Here is a 20,846-nt window from a genome sequence, read left to right on the forward strand (position 1 = left end):
TGATGTCAATTTATCTAAACCTAGACTGCCTGAACAGTGCAGTGCAGCTTCATTTGCAAATCCCAGCTAAATGATTCAAACAACTGTTCAGGTGCTACCAAACCTGGGGCTTGCCATCAGTGCCAAGAAGTCTGTGCTTTGCCTATTGATGGACTTCTTCCTAGGCTCAAGAATTTTATCTGAACCAAGAACATTGTTTCATTTGATAGAAAGAGGCTCTGAGTTGACATGCAATACATATCCAATCGAAGACCAGTGAAACCAACAGGAAGCTTAAACTTTAAGAACTACGTGATCATGCATCATATTTGTTCCACAGTTTTGTCTTCTGATGTGGATGGGGGTATCATCAGTGTCAAATTAAATTGTCCTCGGAATGATGAAAGAAAAGCAGGGACATTTTATAGGAAAAAGCCTACTACCAGACAATCTGCATTTTTTTGTAATAAGACTCATCCTTCCTGGATGTAGAGCTCATCTCCCGGGTCTACACATCTCCTTTATCTGGCCATAGAAAGAATTAGCATTACCCATCAGCTTGCTGGATTTCATAGACACCAGGCTGACTCTAAAAGTGTTCCTTCCAAAGGTGAAAAGCTGGCATGGGATGGTATGGACAAAAGACACAACCATGTACTACATTTGTAAAGCTACAGGGAGGAGATCACTCTAGTTATCACAGGATGCCTGAAACTGTGGCTCTCCTGCAGGGGATCTTCATTATAAGCACTGAATTATCCCATCAACACAGGGGTTCATTGAGCACTCTTTTGAAAAGCCTATTTTTTAAAGTCGAATATTTTTGGCAGCCCTATTAAAGGCAAAACTTCACCTATTTTCTTTAGAAAAGAAATGAATTACAAATTCAGAAAAAGGGTCACTATGAATCACATAGAGACAAGAAAATTCTTTTACAGCCTTCTTTTAAAGGAAAGGGAGAGGATATGTGGATAATGTAGTCTAATATGCCGTCACTGGGCAGTACTGGAAAAATGACACCGCTCCTTTAGGGAATATAATACCAAGAGTATTCCATCAACCCCTTTCATTGGCAGTTGAACTTATTCTGTTTTCTGGATCATGGTGACGAGATCCTGATGCACTGAGGGCCACCTTTCTAGGGATCTTTCTTCTTGGAAAACATTTCCAAACCTTCAAAAACACATTTACTCTACATAATTAAGGACCTCAGCCACATTTTATTTTTTTCCTGACAAAAAAACTACTATTTTTGTCACACAATGCCTTTCCTTTTTGTAAATTGACCAAACAGACCCTCACAAATCTGTATTGTTTGCATTACCAGACCCCTTCACCCAGAATCCTGCTAATTTTGCCATGAAATGTTCATGAGGACTTTGACATGGAGAGGATGAATCGAATGCAGCAGGATCGGTGCAGGAATAAAGAAGGGGCATTAGTTAGATCTTTGCAATGTATGGGGGCAGTAAGCTTTCTCTATTTCTCTACTGCATCTCCTTCCACCATTTCCAGGGACCTCCTGCAAGGGAGGTCCAAGTAAAGAACTTACAAAGAGACACAGGTACACCTGCAGGTTTCTCTATGCTCTCAGATTGTCTTCTCCAGAGTAGAGAGAATCTGCAGTCCCACCACCTGCTCTGTCAGTCTCATCTGCAGCTCTGGTGGCTCCTCTGTGCTGCCTCCTCAGCCAATTTATTACCTCTGCTTGCTAAGGCTCCTGTGTCTCCGGGTAAGTGTTCTAGCGCACCAGGAGTGAGATCCTGAACTCCGAGGTACAACCTAGGAGTGCTTGCCTTAGGAGGTATCACCATTGTAGGTCCTCAAGGCGTTCTCTCACTGGGATTCAGGATCATACTGTTGAAGATCCACTCATCAATCGAGATCGACGTGTCACACATCTGCACATCATCCAAACCCTTCATTACGTTCTTCAGTTTCTTCTGTGGGATAACATTCTCCAACTCTGTGTTTCACCAACAAGAGATATATTTGTCAATAAAGTCTTTATGAGCGGTGCTGCACAATTCAACATATCCACCCCAGCTACTCAGTTGAAGCCTTTAGTTATCATTTTTCCTCTTCAACACTTTTGCATCTTTTGGGCTTGGTCTGTCTACACCTGCTAGGGAAAACGATAACCTAATCAAATTTCACTCCAGCACAATTGTCGAAGAAGTGTAACCCACTGGAACAGGATTGCTTGTCTCTATGAGCAGGATGGCCACACACTTAAAGGATATGTGAGAGCATTATCGGCATTCATTGATTTTCATGACCACCCATCTCTGTTCAAGTCAATTGTTCAGAGATTCTTGAAGGAGCTTTCGTACACTTGTCCCCTTTCCCTGTGATTATGCCCCAAGAGGGCCTTAATTTAGGTCTAACACTTCTGATGGTTACACATTCATTTGCCAATTGAGGCTTTTGACCTTCAAGACCATATTTTGGTGGCCATCACTTCAGCTGGGTGCCTCTGTGAATTGTAAGATCTGGGTCTCAACACCCTTTGCCTGTTTTTACTTAGACATGGTGGTTTTCAGTACAAAAGCAGCTTTCCTGACAAATATGGTCACGCTGCTACTTGAGCGGCAATCAACTTCACACATTTTGTGACCAACTCATCTGAACAGAGAGGAGTAGGGGCTACAAAGGCTGACGCCTCTCAGGGAAGTCAGCTGGTACATCAACAGGATGATGGAGTTCACATTTGACGATCAACTCTTTAACAAGAAGGGCAAAGTGGTCCAGAAGAGGTAATATCTCCATAGATAATGTCTGTGTTAAAATCGGTTATGCCCTTGCAAAAAATGTAACCACCAGAAGAAATCCTGGCTTTTTCCATGTGAGCAAAGGCATCCACCTCCACCGCGGTCTAGACGGTGCCCATAGAATATATGTATTGTGTGGGGCTTCATACAATGCCGCATCATTATTGCTTGATTTCAGAAGTGAAAAACAAATATTGTTTTGTTTGTTCTGTGCTGCAGGAGTTTCTTGTCTGACCATTGCTTCAAGCACCTAACCTGGAAGGACTACTGCTCAGTTTATCTTCAGAAGGTGGTTAATCTGTAGGTAGAACTATCAAATAAGTTACTTACCTCTTTGGAATATATTATATCTACCTCCAGCTCAATGTCTCCACCCATGTCCCCATTCTGAAGGCTGGTCATTCACATCCAACTAATATTAAACAGGTCCAGTGCAGTACTGTTGCACTGCATATTCACTGGCAATTAAGTGGACCTCACCTGTGCCCCAAAGAGCTTCGAAAAAGTAGACGAGGAACCTAGTTCAAGATGACAGAGTGTCAGTGTAACGCTCCATTTATGCCACATCACTACTACCTATTAAAGCAGGAGAGCTATTGAAAAATATCTGGATCCAGCCTGTGGGGGCTTGGGGATGTTCAAAAGGTGAGAAATCTGCAGGTAGAGTATCCACCAAAATTATTGTTATTGAAGCTAATTAATTTTAATTCAGGCACAATATGAGCCACACCATGAATAATATGGCAGCCACAGTGATTTTTTTCATGCAAAAGTGGTGTTAAGAGAAAAATGGAAATTGGCAACGTGGAAAGCAACATATGCCATAATGAAGCACCATCAGGAGTAGAACTAACTCTACTCCAAAACGTTTTTTCTTAAAATGAGCCCCATCCACACCTACATCTGGGTACCAGTACTGCTTTGTTAATTATAGTTCAAACGTGAGGTGTCTTTCACATATTCATTTATGACCCACCCCTTTCCCTTTCATGTGGCTCTGTTTATTCATGTTACACTGGTAGACTCCAAAACCTGGCTCTTGATAGTCTCTTGAGGGATAAAGCCCTGGGTCCCGCTGCCTGATATTCTGACGTTCCCGTCATATGAGGAGTTTGACTGATTTGATGTAGCTTACATCTATTTGCAGTGTTATAGAGTGTAGGAATATGCTGTGCTGTTAACGTTGGTCGTGGAGTGTTCCCAGACTCTTGAAGGGGAATAATGTAAGCTTGCGAGTCTATGAAAGGTACCAATAAGGGAGAATTGCAGGTACAGGTAAGTAACTTTGTTTGTTGTCTGTTAGGCATGACTCCTGTTCACCACAATCTGGTACACATACATTCTGCTTTCCAGACTTTATTGGACATTCTGTCTCCTCACCACTTTGAATGGTCATAGTTCCTACTGCTCCCTGTCTGGGAGACAGACATTGTACCTACTGCTACAGTCTGCTAGACATGATACTTGCCCACTGAAGCCTGTAGGAATGAAACTTGCCTACTTCAGTACGGCCAGCATGGTTTGGGCCCACTATATTGTGGTAACAAATGCAAAAACAACAGAAGATGGACGGAATGCAGAACAAATCAAACATTCTTCCTCAGTCACAGATCTGGGTTTAATCCATCAGTTTTTTTGCTTGTCATGCCATTCCAGTTCAGACCCAGCCATATGCAAATCAGTCTTGACCCTGTTCCCTTGCTCACTTTGCCACTGGATTTAAGCTAGCCTGGCTGATGAAGGGTGATACCCTGAAACCAGTCCCAGGATGCTTGTTTCTGGTCCAGAGAGGACCTGGCTTGGCAGTTCGGGCTGGACTGTTCCCATGAGGAAAAAGGTCAAGACTGATTTGCATATGGCCCGGTCCAAACTGGGATGGCATGGTGAGGAAAAGAATGATGGATTAAACCCAGATCTGTGATTGGGGGTGAGTGTTTGCATTGTTCAGCACTCCGTCCATCATCCTTTTGTGTTGCTAAAGTTGCCCTAAGTGGGAAGGGTATGACCAGATGTGGGTCCCTTGCTCACTGTGACACTGGATTCAAGCTAGCCTGGGTCATGAAGGATGATACCCAAAAACCTAAAGTTGCACTATATTGTGGTAGGCATGATGCCTGCCCATCACATTCTCGTAGACATGATTCCTGCCCGCCACAGTCTAGTATGTTTTATTTGTGCCCACCACTGTGTGGAAACCAAGACTTATGTCCATCACTGCCTAGATTGCATAAACTCTGCTGGACGCGAATTCTGTTTATTGCTTTCCAGTAGGCAAGATTCCTACTCGCCTACTTAGTTACTCCTACTGATTTCAGTCTCTCGTGTATGATTGGACTTGTACGTTAATGGGAGAACCCAGACATTTCAAATAAATGTGTAAGACAAAAAAGTCCCAAAGCCAACAAGTGCCAGATTTCAAGACTTATAGGAAAGAACAAAATGTCAGCATTCACAAACCACAAACCAAAGCATCCTGTCCAAACATATTGTGCAAAACAAATGGCACACAGCAACTATGTTGTTGTTCCGTTTTTTTTTTTCAAACAATGCAGTTTTCTTTTGATCAATAAGTTGACTTGATGCTCAGGCATATTATCTAAATGAGATATTATGTTTCACTAGACGAACACCTACCAGGCAGTGCTGACGACTGATGGAACCACCTCCTACATACTGATGCTCTTCAAAGATGGCGGCATGAACTGGGATGTGGCCAGCCTTTCTAAGACCAATGTGCTTGTTGGCTACTCAAGGTAAACTCCTTACTGCAAAGAGGACTGTCATTTATCACCCATAAGATGTCTAATTTGTGTACAGTGTTACTTCAAGTTATGGAGAAAATGCCTACACTTATTTCCTTGTCTGGCTTTTGTTTCAGTGGACAGGGAGACAGATTCTTCAAAAATGATGATCTAACAAAGTTGAGTCCAGCTGAAAAATATCGACCATCAAACATTGTAGGACACAACACAGGTACAGTATATGATAGTTCCAGGACTGGGTTGGAGGCTGTTGATTTTAAGATGTACTTGGAGGTAATCAGAGAACAGGAGCATTTTACAAAAGTAATGCAGTACAACTAATCAAATTCAGACTTCCTTTAATTTAAAACTCACTAAAAGAGAAAACAGTTTGAGTCAAAGGAAGGTCAAAAAGATCACAGCTGAGAACTGAGAATGTGCATTGGGAAATTACTACCTTCATTAAAAATGTAGCTTAAGGCTCTTTAGTCCAGTGTAAATTCTGTCATGTGAAATGCAGCTTAAAGTCCTCTACTGCAACCACAGTGTTTACTTTCTTCTTGTGACAATGCAATTTAAGGATCTTTAGCACCCAGTGTTTACTTCTTTCACATGAACTGCAGCTTAAGGTTCTTTAGAGCTGAGATTACTTCCTACACACGAAAATGTAGCTTAAAGTCTTTAGTGCATTATGTTTACTTTCTTCACATGAAACTGCAGTTTAAGATTCTTCAGCGCATAATATTTAGTTCTTCCATGTGAAAATGCAGCTTAAGTTTTGTTAGCACAGTGTTTACTTTTTTATATGGAAAAAAAATGACTTGTCTAGATAAACCTGAAAATGTAGCTTAAGATTCTTTAGCAGTGTCTTTACTTCTTTCACATATAAATGCAGTTTATCATTCTTTAGCGCCAAATGTTTAAAAAAAAAAAAAAAAAAAGACTCATCTAGCCTATATTGTCCTGAAAATCAATGGGATGAACTCCACTTTTTGGCACTATCCTCCGTTTTGAGCTGAGAGCAAACTGTGCTGAATCTTGATCCTGATGGATACTTCTACCTGCACATTCCTCACCTGCAAACAACCTCAGGCGTCAGACTGGCTCTGGAAACGTCAAAGCTTCAAGGTTGCCAGCAGAGGGTGCTGGACTCGGTCGACAGCGGAAGTGATGTCAGACAATGCACCCAGTCCATATAGCTACCGCCGGGTGTGCCGACATCAGTTCCCTTTTTACTGCTCCTTTGACACCAATTCAGAACTTCTCTTCTGAAGAAAATCTTTCTAATAAATTAACACACAGTGCATGCTTTGAAAGAATACCCAACCCAAAAAAGTCAGGGTTTAAATCTTGCAGAGACTGTGAAGTACAAATGTACAACACAGATCCTCATGCCATTTACTTATGATGTCTTGACTCTGACCATGTGCAATTCACAAAGAAATTTTAGGAGTAGTATCTTTACGACTGCCCATCTTTTTATATACAAAGTCTCCGCCAAGAGTGCCGAGACTCCCAAGCGTAGATACTAATTACAAAATTGCTTTGGGCCTTGTAAAAAATCATAAATTTACACAAATATATGTTTACATTTGTGAATCAGACTCTTTGTCTTGTTTTTCATGCCTCAGCATGAATCTCAAGGCTATTAAGTTGTGTGAGGAAACAGGCTTTTTGCAGATACACCTCCAGTTTATTTTCCCATTTTGAATACTAATTACTGGTGTTATGACTCTGAAATGCCCTGAGCCCTGCTACAGAGGACTCAGTGCATGTGCTTTGACTATTAAAATGGTGCATGTTTAATTGACTTGACCCCAGTTGGCATAGTGCAACTTACCTGTATGTCCCTAGTTTATATTACCAGGGGTAACCACTGCATGTAAGTTAGAGTGCCCCGGAAGGATTGCAGCACTTGTTGTGCCACCCTAAGTGGGGCAAAGTAAAATATGGCTCCTGCTACTGAAGACTGGAAGGGTAGTTTTAATCTGCTAAACTTGACTTTGCCATTTAAAGTAATGGTAAAGTCCAAACCTCCTGCTTTAATATATGTAAGTCATCCCTGCGGCAGGCCTAATGAGACCTAAAGCAGGTTGCTGTATGTTAAAAACTGGTACATGTACTTTTACATGTTCCAGCAGTAAAAACCCCAAATTGTTGTTTCTACCATGGAAAGACAAGTAGCCCCATTGGTAATACAGAGTTACAAGCTGACACATCTGCCCTGCTAACTTCTGAATCGGGCTACTAAAGTTGGTACTTCAAGGTGTCAAAAGACTCAGGGCCTGATTCTAACTTTGGAGGACGGTGTTAAACCGTCCCAAAAGTGGCGGATATACCACCTACCGTATTACGAGTCCATTATATCCTATGGAACTCGTAATACGGTAGGTGGTATATCCGCCACTTTTGGGACGGTTTAACACCGTCCTCCAAAGTTAGAATCAGGCCCTCAGTGTATTAAATCTGATTTAATTGTTAAATCGAGTTTAATGTCACTCGTGAGCAAAGTGGAACTTTTAGAAGTTGCCATTTTAGTTGCCCAAGGTTTCCAGTCCCCGTTTACTGTTGTACTCGGGGTATGTCCTGCTCACAGCTTTCTGACCTCTTAGGGAGACATGCTAATATCTCCAGGTAACAATAACAATAGAGGCCTGCCACTGGAGGTGGTGTTACCTCCCCCAGGTAGGAAGACACATTCGTGTTAATCCCAAAGAAAAGCTTCAATGGTGAAGCCGCCTTTGGAGGGCAAATGGGGAACACTTGGGAGAGGAGCTGCTCTACTGTGTTAGGTAGACAGGCTGACACTAGGAACAGAGAAGGGGAAGTCCATTATCAAATCAGTTTTCCAGGGTGGGTGTAGTCACACATCCGGGTTGAACTAGGGAGCTCTGGATGGCAAGAGAGGGGTTCTGCCATGTTGGGGGGTAGCCAGATGTCACACCTTCCAGGTAGTGACATCAGGAAGGAGAGGACCTGGTAGCCGATTGGATACCTGCCACATCCTACTCTGAGGGCATTTTCTGAGCATAAATAGGACACCCCGGGGTCCCAGAACTCAGCTGTACTGGAAGGAGGACCGAAGAAGGACTGTCCTGCTGCATCGTGGAACCAGCAAAGAGAGGCTCCACCTGCAGGGACAGCACCTGGTGAAACTTGTGGCTAGCAAAGTAGAGGGACTGTGCCTCCTGTGTCTTGCTGAAGGAGAAGTTGTCTCCAGAGCCTGGCCAAAGCCAAGAGACTCCAAGGGCCAGTGAGCTGGCCTCCTGTTCACAGCACAGGGGCACAACAACTGAGAAGCCTGCTGGGGCAAGTTGGTAGCCCAAAGTCTTCAACCTACCTTTGTGCAGCACTGAGGACTACGACCCCATACACAAAGTTGCACCTGAGTTGTTGAACCTAGGGGTGTAGTAGAAATGCAGCAAGGATCTCTAGGGATGCGTTCTGGCTCAGGAAGGATTGGTCTGTGCCCGCAATCTTGGCAAAGGGTAGTCCGGTGGTGACTGGAATTGTGCCAACACTAAGAGGACTTCGAAGGATGTAGACACTTAACCAGGACTGGCCTCACGCCCTTCGTGGACTGAGGAGTACTTGCAGCAAGCCCCCTGTCAACTGCATGACATCCACAGCATCCTTTGAGCATCTTCAGTATCCTTTATCCCTTGCATAAAGACAACTTTCATAGCAAAGACCTGTAAAGCTAAAAAGGGCCTGGAACTGACTGAAGACTTTTCAGCTGCTGAGGTAACTGGTTCTGAGGACCTTGGTAGCCTCTCTGACTGGCTTCCCACTAGAGTTGGTCATCTAAGATGACTCCAAGTGACTGCATTGCACCCAGCCCAAACTTTTTAGTGAAATAGTTTCTAAGTGTCAAATTGTTTAATTTGCTAATGCTGGTTCGCAGTTGAGCGAAAATACCTTGATTTACTATTCTTTCTCAATTCTATATCACTGGAACCCTTTGGTGGATCTTTTTCATTGTGGTGCCTAAAAATATGTAAAAAAACAGGCTACTTTTATAAACTGGTGTTGGATTTCTTTGGTGTCTTGTCAATTTCTTCAATTGTTTTGTTGCCTTTTAAATGCTTTACACATGTTCCTTTGTGTAAGCCTTGCTGCTCAGAGCCACTTCTACCCAAGGTTGAGCTGAAGGTTTGACAAACAAAATCTAAGAGCCCTAAAGGGATTGGTAAGTGTATTACATGATGAGGTCACACACCCACCCTGTATCACACCCTCCATTTCCTTGCAAATAGTATGAAGCCAAACTGTTTATGGCTCAAGCAAGGGATGATGGATGCTCTCTAAAATGGTCTAACTGCTCCCGGCCCCTTCAACGTTATCAGGAAGAAGCCATGCAAGCACAAAAAAGGTCAACAATCAGCCTAGATGTAGGTTTGCTTGATGTTCTCCCTCTCCAATAGGACCCTCATCCTTTGAACCGGAGCTTGTCTTACTCCCTATGGAGAATCCTCTGCACAGCCCTACTCTCCCTGCTGCACCGGCTCCGGACCAGTTTCCAGCTCTGGCGCCAGCGACTCCTTCAGCTCCTGCTCAGGCACTCCCTGACTTCCCTGTGCTGGGTGCTGTTTCCGCAGCATTTCTTAATTGCATACACCCGATTTTCACAAAGGTGTTGATGCAATCCAGTGCGCTTTTGGGATCACCAGAGCCGCAATGCTTCCTGCTCGTCATGTCCTTGGGGACGTCCCTACAAAGCCAACACCAAAGCCATACTGCTTTGACTCAGCACTTCACAACCCTTCAACCAGCGCCATGGATGGCACCACTCCCACCTCCACTGTCCCCGCTCCCACCTCCACCACTTCCTCTGGCCCACGAATATGGAGCCACCTCCACCACCAATGCCGCAGCCCCAATGTTGAACTATGAGATTCCTCCCATCGAGATGCCCAGTGGATTCTGGATGCGGAGGTGTATACAACCCATCTCCATGAAAGATTCTAAACCGACTCCAACCCATTGGAGCACTGTCCTGATGACAACCCCATTTGAGAACTTTGGGATTTTCAAGGATTGTGCCCTGCAAGTGAGCTGGACACCTCGCCATAACTATTGATTATCCAACAGGGCCTCATACACCAGAGGTTGTCTCCATAAAGTGCTGCCCTAGGCTGCTGAGGCGCAGGACTTGAAATTGTCCACCACAAAGCCAAAAACTAATGTCCACAAGAGATTCTACTCTCTTGCACCAAGTGAGCCATTTCTTTCATTCAATGATGCTCTGCTGGACCTAGTACTAGCAGCATGGGAGAAATCCTCCTCTTCACCACCAATGAATCACTTTGTGTCTCGCTGGTATTGTCTGGCTCTTTGCGACCCATCCATCTTGACTTTTCACTCATCCCCAGAAAGCTTCTATATACAGGCCTTCTGTCAGGAGTACAATCTAGGGCACATTTTCAACTGTTGTTCTAAGAATAAAAAAAGATGGAGGCCTGAGGGAAGAAAGTCTTCTCATCAGGGATCATGGCTCTAAAATCCCTTAATGCAAAATGTCTGCTCGCTCGATATAACCATGCTTTGTGGTACATGGCTCAAATGGTATTTCCTCATGAGTCGCCTCACATGAAAGAACACTTCTAAAAAGTCATAGCGGATGGCCAGTATGCTTTGCAGCACATCATAAAATCGGGCTTGAATACTGTGGATTCGGTTGCCATAGCAATGGGCAACTCCATCTTAGTAAGACGCCATGATTGGCTTTACAAATTATATTTTTCCTCCAATGTCCAGGCGAATTCCCTGCACCTCCCTTTTGACAGTGTTTGACTCTTTGGAGATAAAGCCTTCTCTGCACTGGAGAGTTTTAAAACCTGCTAAGGCTTAGGCTTACAACCTTTGCCTGCTAAAGACTATTAAAGCTTTTCTAGCGTTCAAGGCTTCAGAAGAGGATTTTCCTTTTATCCCCGAAGAAGGAAAAGGGCCAAGGCTGTATCCAAGTTACTTCCTGGTGCCCAAGAAGCATGGTGGTCTCTGCCCCTTCCTGGATCTCAGGAGCTTGAACTTCTTCCTTAAAAAGAAAAAATTCAAGATGCTCACCGTAGCTCAATTTCTACTGGCTTTGGAGCCTGGAGACCGGGTGGTGTCCCTAGACTTGCAGGACTAGTACTTACAATCCCTATCTTTCAGTCTCATCAGAAGTACTTGCATGTTGTGGTGGACTTCGTTCACTACCAATTTTCTGTCTGACCCCTTAGTTTGAAATCAACACCTCGACTCGTCACAAAGGGGATGGCAGTGGTTGTGCCCACCTCAGACAGTTGGGCTGTCTCCTCCATCCCTATCTCCTCACAGTCAGTTTGTCAGAGTTGGTGTTGCATCATCTGCAGTTGACAGCATCTCTGCTCTTCGAGTAGGGCCCTGCAGTGGTGCTTCCGCAGACAGTGGCTACAGTACGAGGAAGATCAGACAGACTCCATTATAATTTCCCCAATCACTGAAGTGAAAGTGGCTTGGTAGGGAAACAGGGCAATCCTGATGTACAAGATGGCCTTCACTCCTCCACCAGAATAGCGACAGTAGTGACGGACGCCTTCACTCTGGGGTAGGGTGCACATCTGGAGGCTCTGGAGATGAGAGGCCTCTGGTCTCCAGAGGAGCTGGTGCTTCACATCAACCTGCTATAATTGTGGGTGATTTAACTGATGCTCAAGGCCTTCCTCCCCTCCTTTGTCTGTCAGACCATGCAGATATTGAAGGACAACGTGACACCGATGGGGTTTGTCAACAATCAAGGGGGAGTATGGTCTCACCTCCTTTGTTTGGAAGCTTTGGGACTGTGGTCTTGGGCACACCGCAAAGGGATATGGCTCACTGCTAATCATCTAGCAGTGTCTCTAAATGTCAGAGGCGATAGTCTGAGCAGGCGTCACCTAGCTGATTACCAGTGGCGTCTTCTACCACGATAGTCCAGAGCATCATCGCACAGTGGAGCTGTCCTCACGTGACCTTGATAATTTCCTTGGAAAATGGCCAATTGTTGCTGATCTGTGCCCTCCAGTATCCGTTGAGCGGAGCCTTTGGGGGAACGTTTCAGGTGAGGTGAAACATTCAGTTTCACTGTGCATTTCCACCCATACCCTTAATTCCTTGGATTCTGAGGAAGATACTCCAAGACTGGGCCCAAGTCATTCTCATCACCACAGATTACAGGAGAAGGGTGTGGTATACAGACCTGTTGCGTTTCTTCACTTGTCCCCCACTCCACCTGCCATTCATGCCAGATCTTCTGTCCTAGTTGAGGGGAATGGTTCTGCTCCCCACTTACCAGGAGCTCCACCTACATGCTTGGAGACTGAGCAGGGACAACTGAGCTCCTTTGAGCTTCCACTGTAGGTGGTAAACATAATTTTATTTGCACGTCGCCCCTCCACTAAGACAGTCTGTTCTGGCAGATGAAGCAACTCTATTGCATTCTGAGTGGACAATAGAGGGAATCCCTTGCAGGCAAAGTTATCCCATGTACTGCAGTTTGTGCTTTCCTTGGCTTAGAGGGGAAGTGCTGTTGGCACTGTAAAGGGTTATTTAGCTGCAGTGTCTGCCTTGCACTGTCTGCTGAATCAGCCGTCCCTGTTTAAGACTTCAGTACTTATGTGTTTCCTCGATGGCTTGACTAATCTTTTTCCTCGCTCTCCCTTTGTGGTCCCTCAATTGGCCTTGGATTTGGTCCTTACCTTTTTGACGGAGACTCTGTTTGAGCCGTTGTATCATTCGAATATACGAAAACTGTATTTTTGGTTGCAATAATGTCTGCTAGGAGGGCCAGTGAGCTACAAGCCCTTTCTGGCACCCTCCTATCACAAAATGTTTCTTTGACAAGTTGGTGTTTTTGGAACCAGTGTTGCTTTCCTGCTCAAGGGTCACCCCAGCTTGCTTGCCCAGTCCATCACCCTTCCCACTTTTGACTTTCTCCTCATCCCACAAAAGAGGAGGAGCAGTTGCATCATTAGATCCTAAGAGACAGGTCAATTACTACCTTAAATACTTCGAAGAACACAGATTGGATGATTAATTCCTCAATGGCTGCTGTGATGCCAAAACAGGGAAAGTGGTTCAGGAGAAGATGCTATCACCACGGATAATTCTCTGCCTTAAAATTTGCTACTCCTTCCCCAAGAAAGAATTGCCTGAATGGACCCGTTCTCATTTCATCAGAGCCAAATCTACCATTTCTGCTCTTGCTCCGGGGGCTCTGATTGTGGATATTTGCAAAGCGGCTACCGGGGTCTGTCAAACATTACTGTCTTGATTCCGAAGTGAGACAGGATGGTCACTTCACCAGGTTTGTTCTACAGGACTTCCTAGTATAATCATCCATCAACCCTCCTCCTAAGTGAGGTATTGCTGTGGAATCTTTTTTTAACAGGTAAGGTCTGTACCTGTAGCTAGAAGTGTCCATCAGAAGAAAAAGTGACTTACCTGCAGTAATAGATATTTCCGGTGGATACTATATCTACCTGCAGATTACTCACCGACCCACCCACCTCCCAAATTGATGTACACCAGAGTGGGCGCTATATGGGCTTGGTGAAGTCATCTGACATCACTTCCAGCTGCAACTAAGTCCAGCGCCCTCTACTAGTGACTTTAAAAGTTTGAAGTTTCTGGAGACAGTCTGACGCCTTGGGTTGTTCTGCAGGTGAGGAATCCGCAGTTAGATAGAGAATCCACCAGAAAGCTTCCTAACCCCAGGAAGGGGTTTTTGTCTAAACTTGCCCCAAGCTATTTGTAAGTACTAGTGCAAGCTAATAAAAATGCAAAATAACATGCATAACGGTCACAAGAACTAACTGTTTCCTGTTTTTTTGTGCACCAGAAAACACCTGTTGCAAATTATATTGTTAGGACTTAGGGCCAGATGTACGAAGCCTGTTTGCATTTCTTAACCATCAGAATCGGTATTTTGGGCCGTTAAGAAATTCAAAGTGGGCTTTCTAATGTACAAAGCCCTTTAAGGAATTACAAATTGTGATTTCTACTATGTAATTGTGATTCCCAGAATAGAAAATGCAAATAGGGATTTCCTATTTGCATTTCCTATTCTACATTGTAGGAATCGCTATTAGGAAATTGGTATCTTTGTACATAGCATTTCGTAAATGGCGATTTCTATGAAGTTGCTATTTAAGAAAGGCAAAATTGCATTTTCAAGCATCTTGCTCTTAGTTATTGAACCATTTTTAGATGTTTGGAGTTTGCTGAAAGCCTAATGAAGATGCTCTTGCATTTCGAGTATTTCTTAAGGTGATGCCTCTATTTTTTTACAAATTTTCTTTGGCAGATTTGCGTGGTCTGTGGATTTACAAACTTGACAGTAATAGTGCATCAGTGAACTACAGGCTAAAGTGTCTAGAATGGTACAACACCCAGAAAGCTCCCACTTCTTGGAATAGTAACCTCTTGGCGTGTCCTTGTTCGCTTCAGCAAGGAAGGTTAGATTTGCGCTTCCGAAGGACCAGAGCAGGTAAGGAGCAGTTAGGTATCACCTGCACCGTAATGGTCCTGTGCTCTATCATGCCTGAACACGCGTTGCGACCTCTGTTGGTACATGAGTGCTATACAAGAGCATGCTGTTCATATGTAAACTCCTGCATTGTGCAAATGTAACACTGTAAGTGAGCACATAGATGTAGAGAAGAGAGGAGTAGGCACATGCACCACACCATATACAGTAAGGAGAAAGGGGAAATACTCCAGAAAAAGCCTACAGAAACACAACACTTTTTAGCACACACTGCTGCTAAATTCCACTTTGGTCTGTTCAAGTACACAATGCAAAAGTGTGTTCAGAGCTGTCATGCTGCTCGAATGAAAAGTAATGGTTTTGTCACACTTGCCAGAGATCTCCGCAATCGTGGTGGAGATCACCCTATGGCAAAGTATAGTAAAGAATTCAAAAGTCAATTAAACTTTTGAAAAAAAATATATATTTTTTATGGTAAATATAAATGTTAATTAATTTTATATTCAGAGCAATATCAGAAATTTTACAGCATTAGTATCTTAATTATTCTGAACATATTAAAATATGTTTCCCACCTAGAGTTAAATAATTATATATTTTAATGTGTATTAAAAATGTCTTGAAGTAATTTAATTAAATAATTTCATTATATTGAATAATTATTAATGTAAAATTAATTATTACATTTAAAAAAGTTAATAACGTAGTTTACAATGAAATGTTTTATTTACGGACAATGTTTAACATTATGTAAAATGTATTTATATTTTTAAATAGTTAAAATAATTTAATGTACTTAAACAGTAAGTCCTATGAGGTTTTATTTTAAGTCCCTACCTCCATCATTTTCTATGGAAAGATGCTGCATTATTAGTTGTTGGCCATGTGTGGTGCTGGGTTTACTCCAGCACTGAGCTGAATTATATTTACAGCCGTTGTGGGTAAAACCCCTCCACCCTTTTCCCTTTACCCTTCCGCTTTAGTCATAAGTATTCCCCATTTCTGCATTATTGGATCCTCACTGATAATCATAAACATAGAAGATTTCTGTGCATCTGCTGGGATTCGGGATCACTGTATCCTCAAATCCTGAGAAAAAATGTTTTTAGTAGGAGGAAATACCTCAGTTCTCAACTTGTGGAGTTAACTCTAAAGGGAATGACTAGCCTGCTGTTTTGACTGATATATTATGCCTTGAAAGCTATTTAAACAATGTCTTAAAAGTTATTTAACGTTTAAGGGCCTTAACTGTCATTAAGGAATGACAGGCCTGCTTTTTTCACTGATATTTTATGTCTTGAAAGTTATTTAAGCAATGTATAAAGACCACATTGCATCACAGGTCTACAAGGCAACCATGAATTTAAATAGGAACATTTATTTAGAGTGCCTGCAGAGGCAGAAAATGAAGCAAAAAAGAAGCCTGTCAAGTCAAGAGTTCAGTAACTGGAAGGAAAAAATACACTTTTAATTTAAGGAGCCAGAAGGTACCCTTCCCATCAAGCACTGTACTGGCAGCTTGTCCCACAGCCTCAGTTCTATTTTTCTGGCTCATGCTGTGAGGATCTCAGGAACATTCTCTAGATATCTTTACCCAGTTTATTCTATAACTTTTCAGTCTTAAATTACATTTCCTTGCTTCACTCAACATATTTGAGGTTATCTTACATTTTCACCATTTTTCACCAAGTGTGGTAATATTTTTTCTTCAGAACACCTTCACTCTTTGTGAAGTGCCCCACACGTGGATGAAAAAAAGGCCTCTTTAGATTCACACTCAGTTTGTGTTTTTCACCAGTCTCTGACAAGTAAGAACTGTGAATTTTGTAAAAAAAAAAAAATATCTAAAAGAGACTGGAAAGATCAAGAGGGAACTTCTTTGAGAGGAAAACTGGAGAAACCACTAGGAGGAAGAAAAGAACAAACAAAGGAAAAAGGACAGAGAAGGGGATCCTTCTTCTATGACAAAAACATCTCACTTTAGAGACTTCCATAGAGGTAGAGAAGGTGAGAGAAAACACACTATCATTCAGGTCATTCTCACCATTTTAGACACTGGTTGACGTCCAGCTAACCATAGACACCAACTTGTCCGCCGTCGAGAAGCGCTGCCAGCATCATCGCCGCTGATATCGCAAGTACCATTACCTTTACCTTTGATATCGACAGAAGCTCCGGCACCACAACCGACAGCATTGACATTGTTGATAGCAGAGCACGAGACGTTGCCGCACCACCGTTTGATGTCAAGAAGATCTGGGTCAAGGATCTCGACATCAAGATTGCATTCGAGACACACAACATTATTAGGATCGACATCGAGACAATCAGATAGGTCTGAATTTTCAATTTCTGATTCGCTGCAGTCAGAAAATGATAGAGGAACTAGACCTACTTTGGTAAGTCCTCAAGATGACTCTGTACAGAGACACCTTCCTCTGCTTAACTTACCTGCAAGATCTGTCTTCTCACCTGTCAGTACAATAACTCGTCTTGTAGCACCAGAGCCAAGACTTACTCTAACCGTGTCTCCTCATACTGCAGACCATCCGCAATTTACTACTCCAAGGCATTTAACACCAAGGAGACATAAAAGAAGAACACCCTCCCACTCTGTCATCATCTAGAAGTTTTTTCTCTGATTCTTACTCTACCTACATTCCCACTTCTCTGGCAGCATCACCCTCAAGAACGGCTCTGATAGATGGCATTTTGACCTTTTAGGATGCTTTGGTTAAAGGTACTAACAAACAAAATTTTCGATTTCAGTCAACTCATATGGAAATTTTACAACTAATGGTTTCGCTGAGACTTACCATACCCTTGGTTCTGAGGTAAGTGGCGCTTCCATTTACCAATAAAGCAGCAACTCCTCCGCTCTATAAGAAATACAAAGTAGCAGAACAAGACCCTGTAGATCTAAGACAGGACACTAAGCCTGATTCTGTTATTGTTTCTGCAGTTAGGAAGAAACATCTTTAGGCTCCAAAAACTTCAGTTCCTCCTGAAAAGGAAAGCAAAAGATTGGATGCAGTGGTGAGAAGAATTAGTAACTCTGCAGCATTCTCTTTCAAAAGCTCCTGGTCTATTAGCCAGCTATGGCTGGGCCTTATGGGAGTTGTTGGCTGCCTTTACAAATGATCTACCAAAAGACAGGATTTTATGGAAGTTGTTCAGGAAGGCCAAACAGTTTCCAATCAATCCTTCAGTACAGCTATAGATGAGGCAGATTTGGCAGATACTCAGTTCTGTAACGGAATACCTCTCCATAATCTATCTTGATGCAGGCTGACCGCACTTAAACCTAATGCCCAATCAAATATTATGAATCTTCTGTTCACCTGAGCTGTTCGTTTTAGTCCTCACACTGATGAGGAAATGGAAAGAATGAAAAAGGTATTAGATACCCTAAAAGCAGTGTGCTTGCAGGAAAGGAAGAGATTTTACTTTCCCCATTACTATCATAGGGAATATTTGGTTCAATCAAGACAGAGGGCTCTATCGCCTCAATAGCCTTACTGATCACAATCGCCAGGTCACCAGCAACAATATCAACAGCAACAATTCCAGTCGAGGAATAGCAGAGACTGAGGACAACAACAGCAACATCAAACCCACTGGCAATTCTCCTCCAAGACGAGACCGGCCTCAAAACTGTGAGGATTGCACTCCCTCTCTTCTGTATCCTACTCTGGGTGGAGGAGTGTCTCATCATTTATCAGAGTAGAAACTAATAACCACAAACATATGGCTACTACAAATTATTCAAAACGAATACTTCATCCTGTTCAAACATCCCCCCTCCTGCAGTACCTCAGAATCACCACCAAAACATCAATTACCGCTATTTAAAAAAGGAGGTTCAATCCTTACCTCAAAAACGTGCACTAGAACCTGTTCCTTTTTCGCAAAGAGGAAATGGTATCTATTTCAGATATTTTTAGGTGCCAAAGTGAGACAAACAATTGGAGTTCAGGTCTATACTTGACCTGTGGCACACAAACAAATTTGTAAAAAGGCAAAAGTTCAAAATATTAGCCCTACATCAAATCTATTCTCAATTGGTGAAAGGGGACAGGATGTGTTCTGTGGATCTCTAAGAAGCATATTTTCAAATACCGATCGCAATGAAGCACAGGAAATTCGTAAGATTCATAGAAGCGCAATCTCATTCCCAGTAAAATGTTCTCCCATTCGGCCTCAAGTCTGTACCAGCTCACCTCCAGAGACTCGGTCTACAATTGCACTAGACGATTGGCTGCTAAAGACTCACTCTTGTTGTTACGCACATGTGGATTTCAATATGACAACCAACCTCTTGACAATACTAGGTTAACAAATCAACCATGAGGAGTCAATCTCTTCGCCTCGCCAACTTCTAGATTATCTAGGAGCCACCTTAAACACAACCAAAGGAGAAGTATATCCCTCGGAGGAGAGAGTACCTACCATTTTCCTGAAATGTCTATTACTTCAAATGCTTCATCCTACAGCCTAACAGGTCTTATCCCTTCTAGAGTCTAGGGTCTACATCAGTGCCTAGAGGTCCAATGGCCTCAATAGAAGGACAATTGAAAACAAGCTTTCCCTTACAACACACGCAGCTCAATTGCTGATGTGGTTGTAAAAGAGACAATTTATTAAAAGGTATAGCTTTCTATCACGATCTTCCAAAACAAGCAGTTGTCACAGATGCATCTCTAACAGAGTGGGGAGCGCATTTACAAGATCTCATGATACAAGGACAATTTTCACTGAGGGAACAACTGTACGACATTCTGGAAATCAAAGTGTCGAACTTGCTCTAAAAGCTTTTGCACCATCTTTACTGACCAACAGAATTTTAATCCAGACCGACAGTACCACAACAAGGCACTATCTAAACAAGTAAGGGGGACCAGATCAAGGAACCTATCCAAACAAGCCCAGTCAATATCGCATTGGTTACTGGCAAGAAAGCTTTTGATCGAAGCAATTCACTTACCAGGTGTTCAAAACGGCCAAGCAGAACTGTTAAGCAGGTATGTTATCGAAAACCACAAATAGGAACTAGACCATAGAGTTTTGTTGGACAGTTTCTATGACTGGGATTTCCCTGACATAGATCTATTTTCCACAAGAGAAACCACGAAATGCCCAAACTTCATATCGAGAATATGGAAACTGAACTCTTTGGGAAATGCCGTTTTGATTAACTGGTCGAAAAGTTTTCATAATGCCACTTCTCCAATTTGTGTAATTCCAACAATAGTTCTAAGTCTCAAAGCATCAGATGCCCTAATGATTCTAGTAGCACCAGAATGGTCCAGGTAGTCGTGGTATCCAGAACTACTTCACCTCTCCATAGTGCCCAACAAAAGGTTTTGGTGCCAACACAATCTTCTGTAAAGCGTGCAAGGGAATATTTACCCTCCCAATGTGCAATCATTGAATTTGGGAGCATTGCTCCTGAAATCATACAATATGGGCACCTAAATCTTCCGCCAGACTGTATGACTATTCTTAAGGAGGCTAATTGACCAAGCACAAGAACATCCCATGCTTTTAAATGGAAAAGATTTGTTATCTGGTGCTTCAGAACAATAATGATCAAATTAAATGGCGAGAAGATGTCATCTTCCCTTATTTGCTTAATCTGGCACACTCTAAACTGCAATTCAACTCTATAAAAGTGCATTTAGCGGCCATACCAGTGTATGGGAAGAGCCTGAATCAGATCTTTCTTCTTTTCACCAGTGGTTAAAGATTTCCTAGAAGGATTGAAAAAAACTTTTCCTCCTGTCCGACAGCCTGCTTCTTCCTAGGAACTAAATTTAGTGTTCTCTAGATTAATAGCTTCTCCTTTTGAGCCCATACACCAGGCCTCAA

The 20,846-nt window shown here is 42.8% G+C and overlaps 1 protein-coding gene across 5 annotated transcripts in view; it reads left to right on the forward strand.

Annotated features, from left to right (window-relative positions):
* Positions 1–20,846, forward strand: part of LOC138265246 (mucin-4-like) — a 422,755-nt gene that overhangs the window by 273,547 nt on the left and 128,362 nt on the right. For all 5 annotated transcript variants that reach the window (XM_069212831.1, XM_069212835.1, XM_069212833.1 and 2 more), the window contains 3 exons: positions 5,373–5,503; positions 5,629–5,723; positions 14,796–14,978. In XM_069212831.1, the coding sequence (XP_069068932.1) occupies positions 5,373–5,503; positions 5,629–5,723; positions 14,796–14,978 (409 nt within the window). The remainder of the gene's footprint in view (positions 1–5,372; positions 5,504–5,628; positions 5,724–14,795; positions 14,979–20,846) is intronic.

This window comes from Pleurodeles waltl, chromosome 11 (genome assembly GCF_031143425.1).
Source record: "Pleurodeles waltl isolate 20211129_DDA chromosome 11, aPleWal1.hap1.20221129, whole genome shotgun sequence".
NCBI classification, from domain to species: domain Eukaryota; kingdom Metazoa; phylum Chordata; class Amphibia; order Caudata; family Salamandridae; genus Pleurodeles; species Pleurodeles waltl.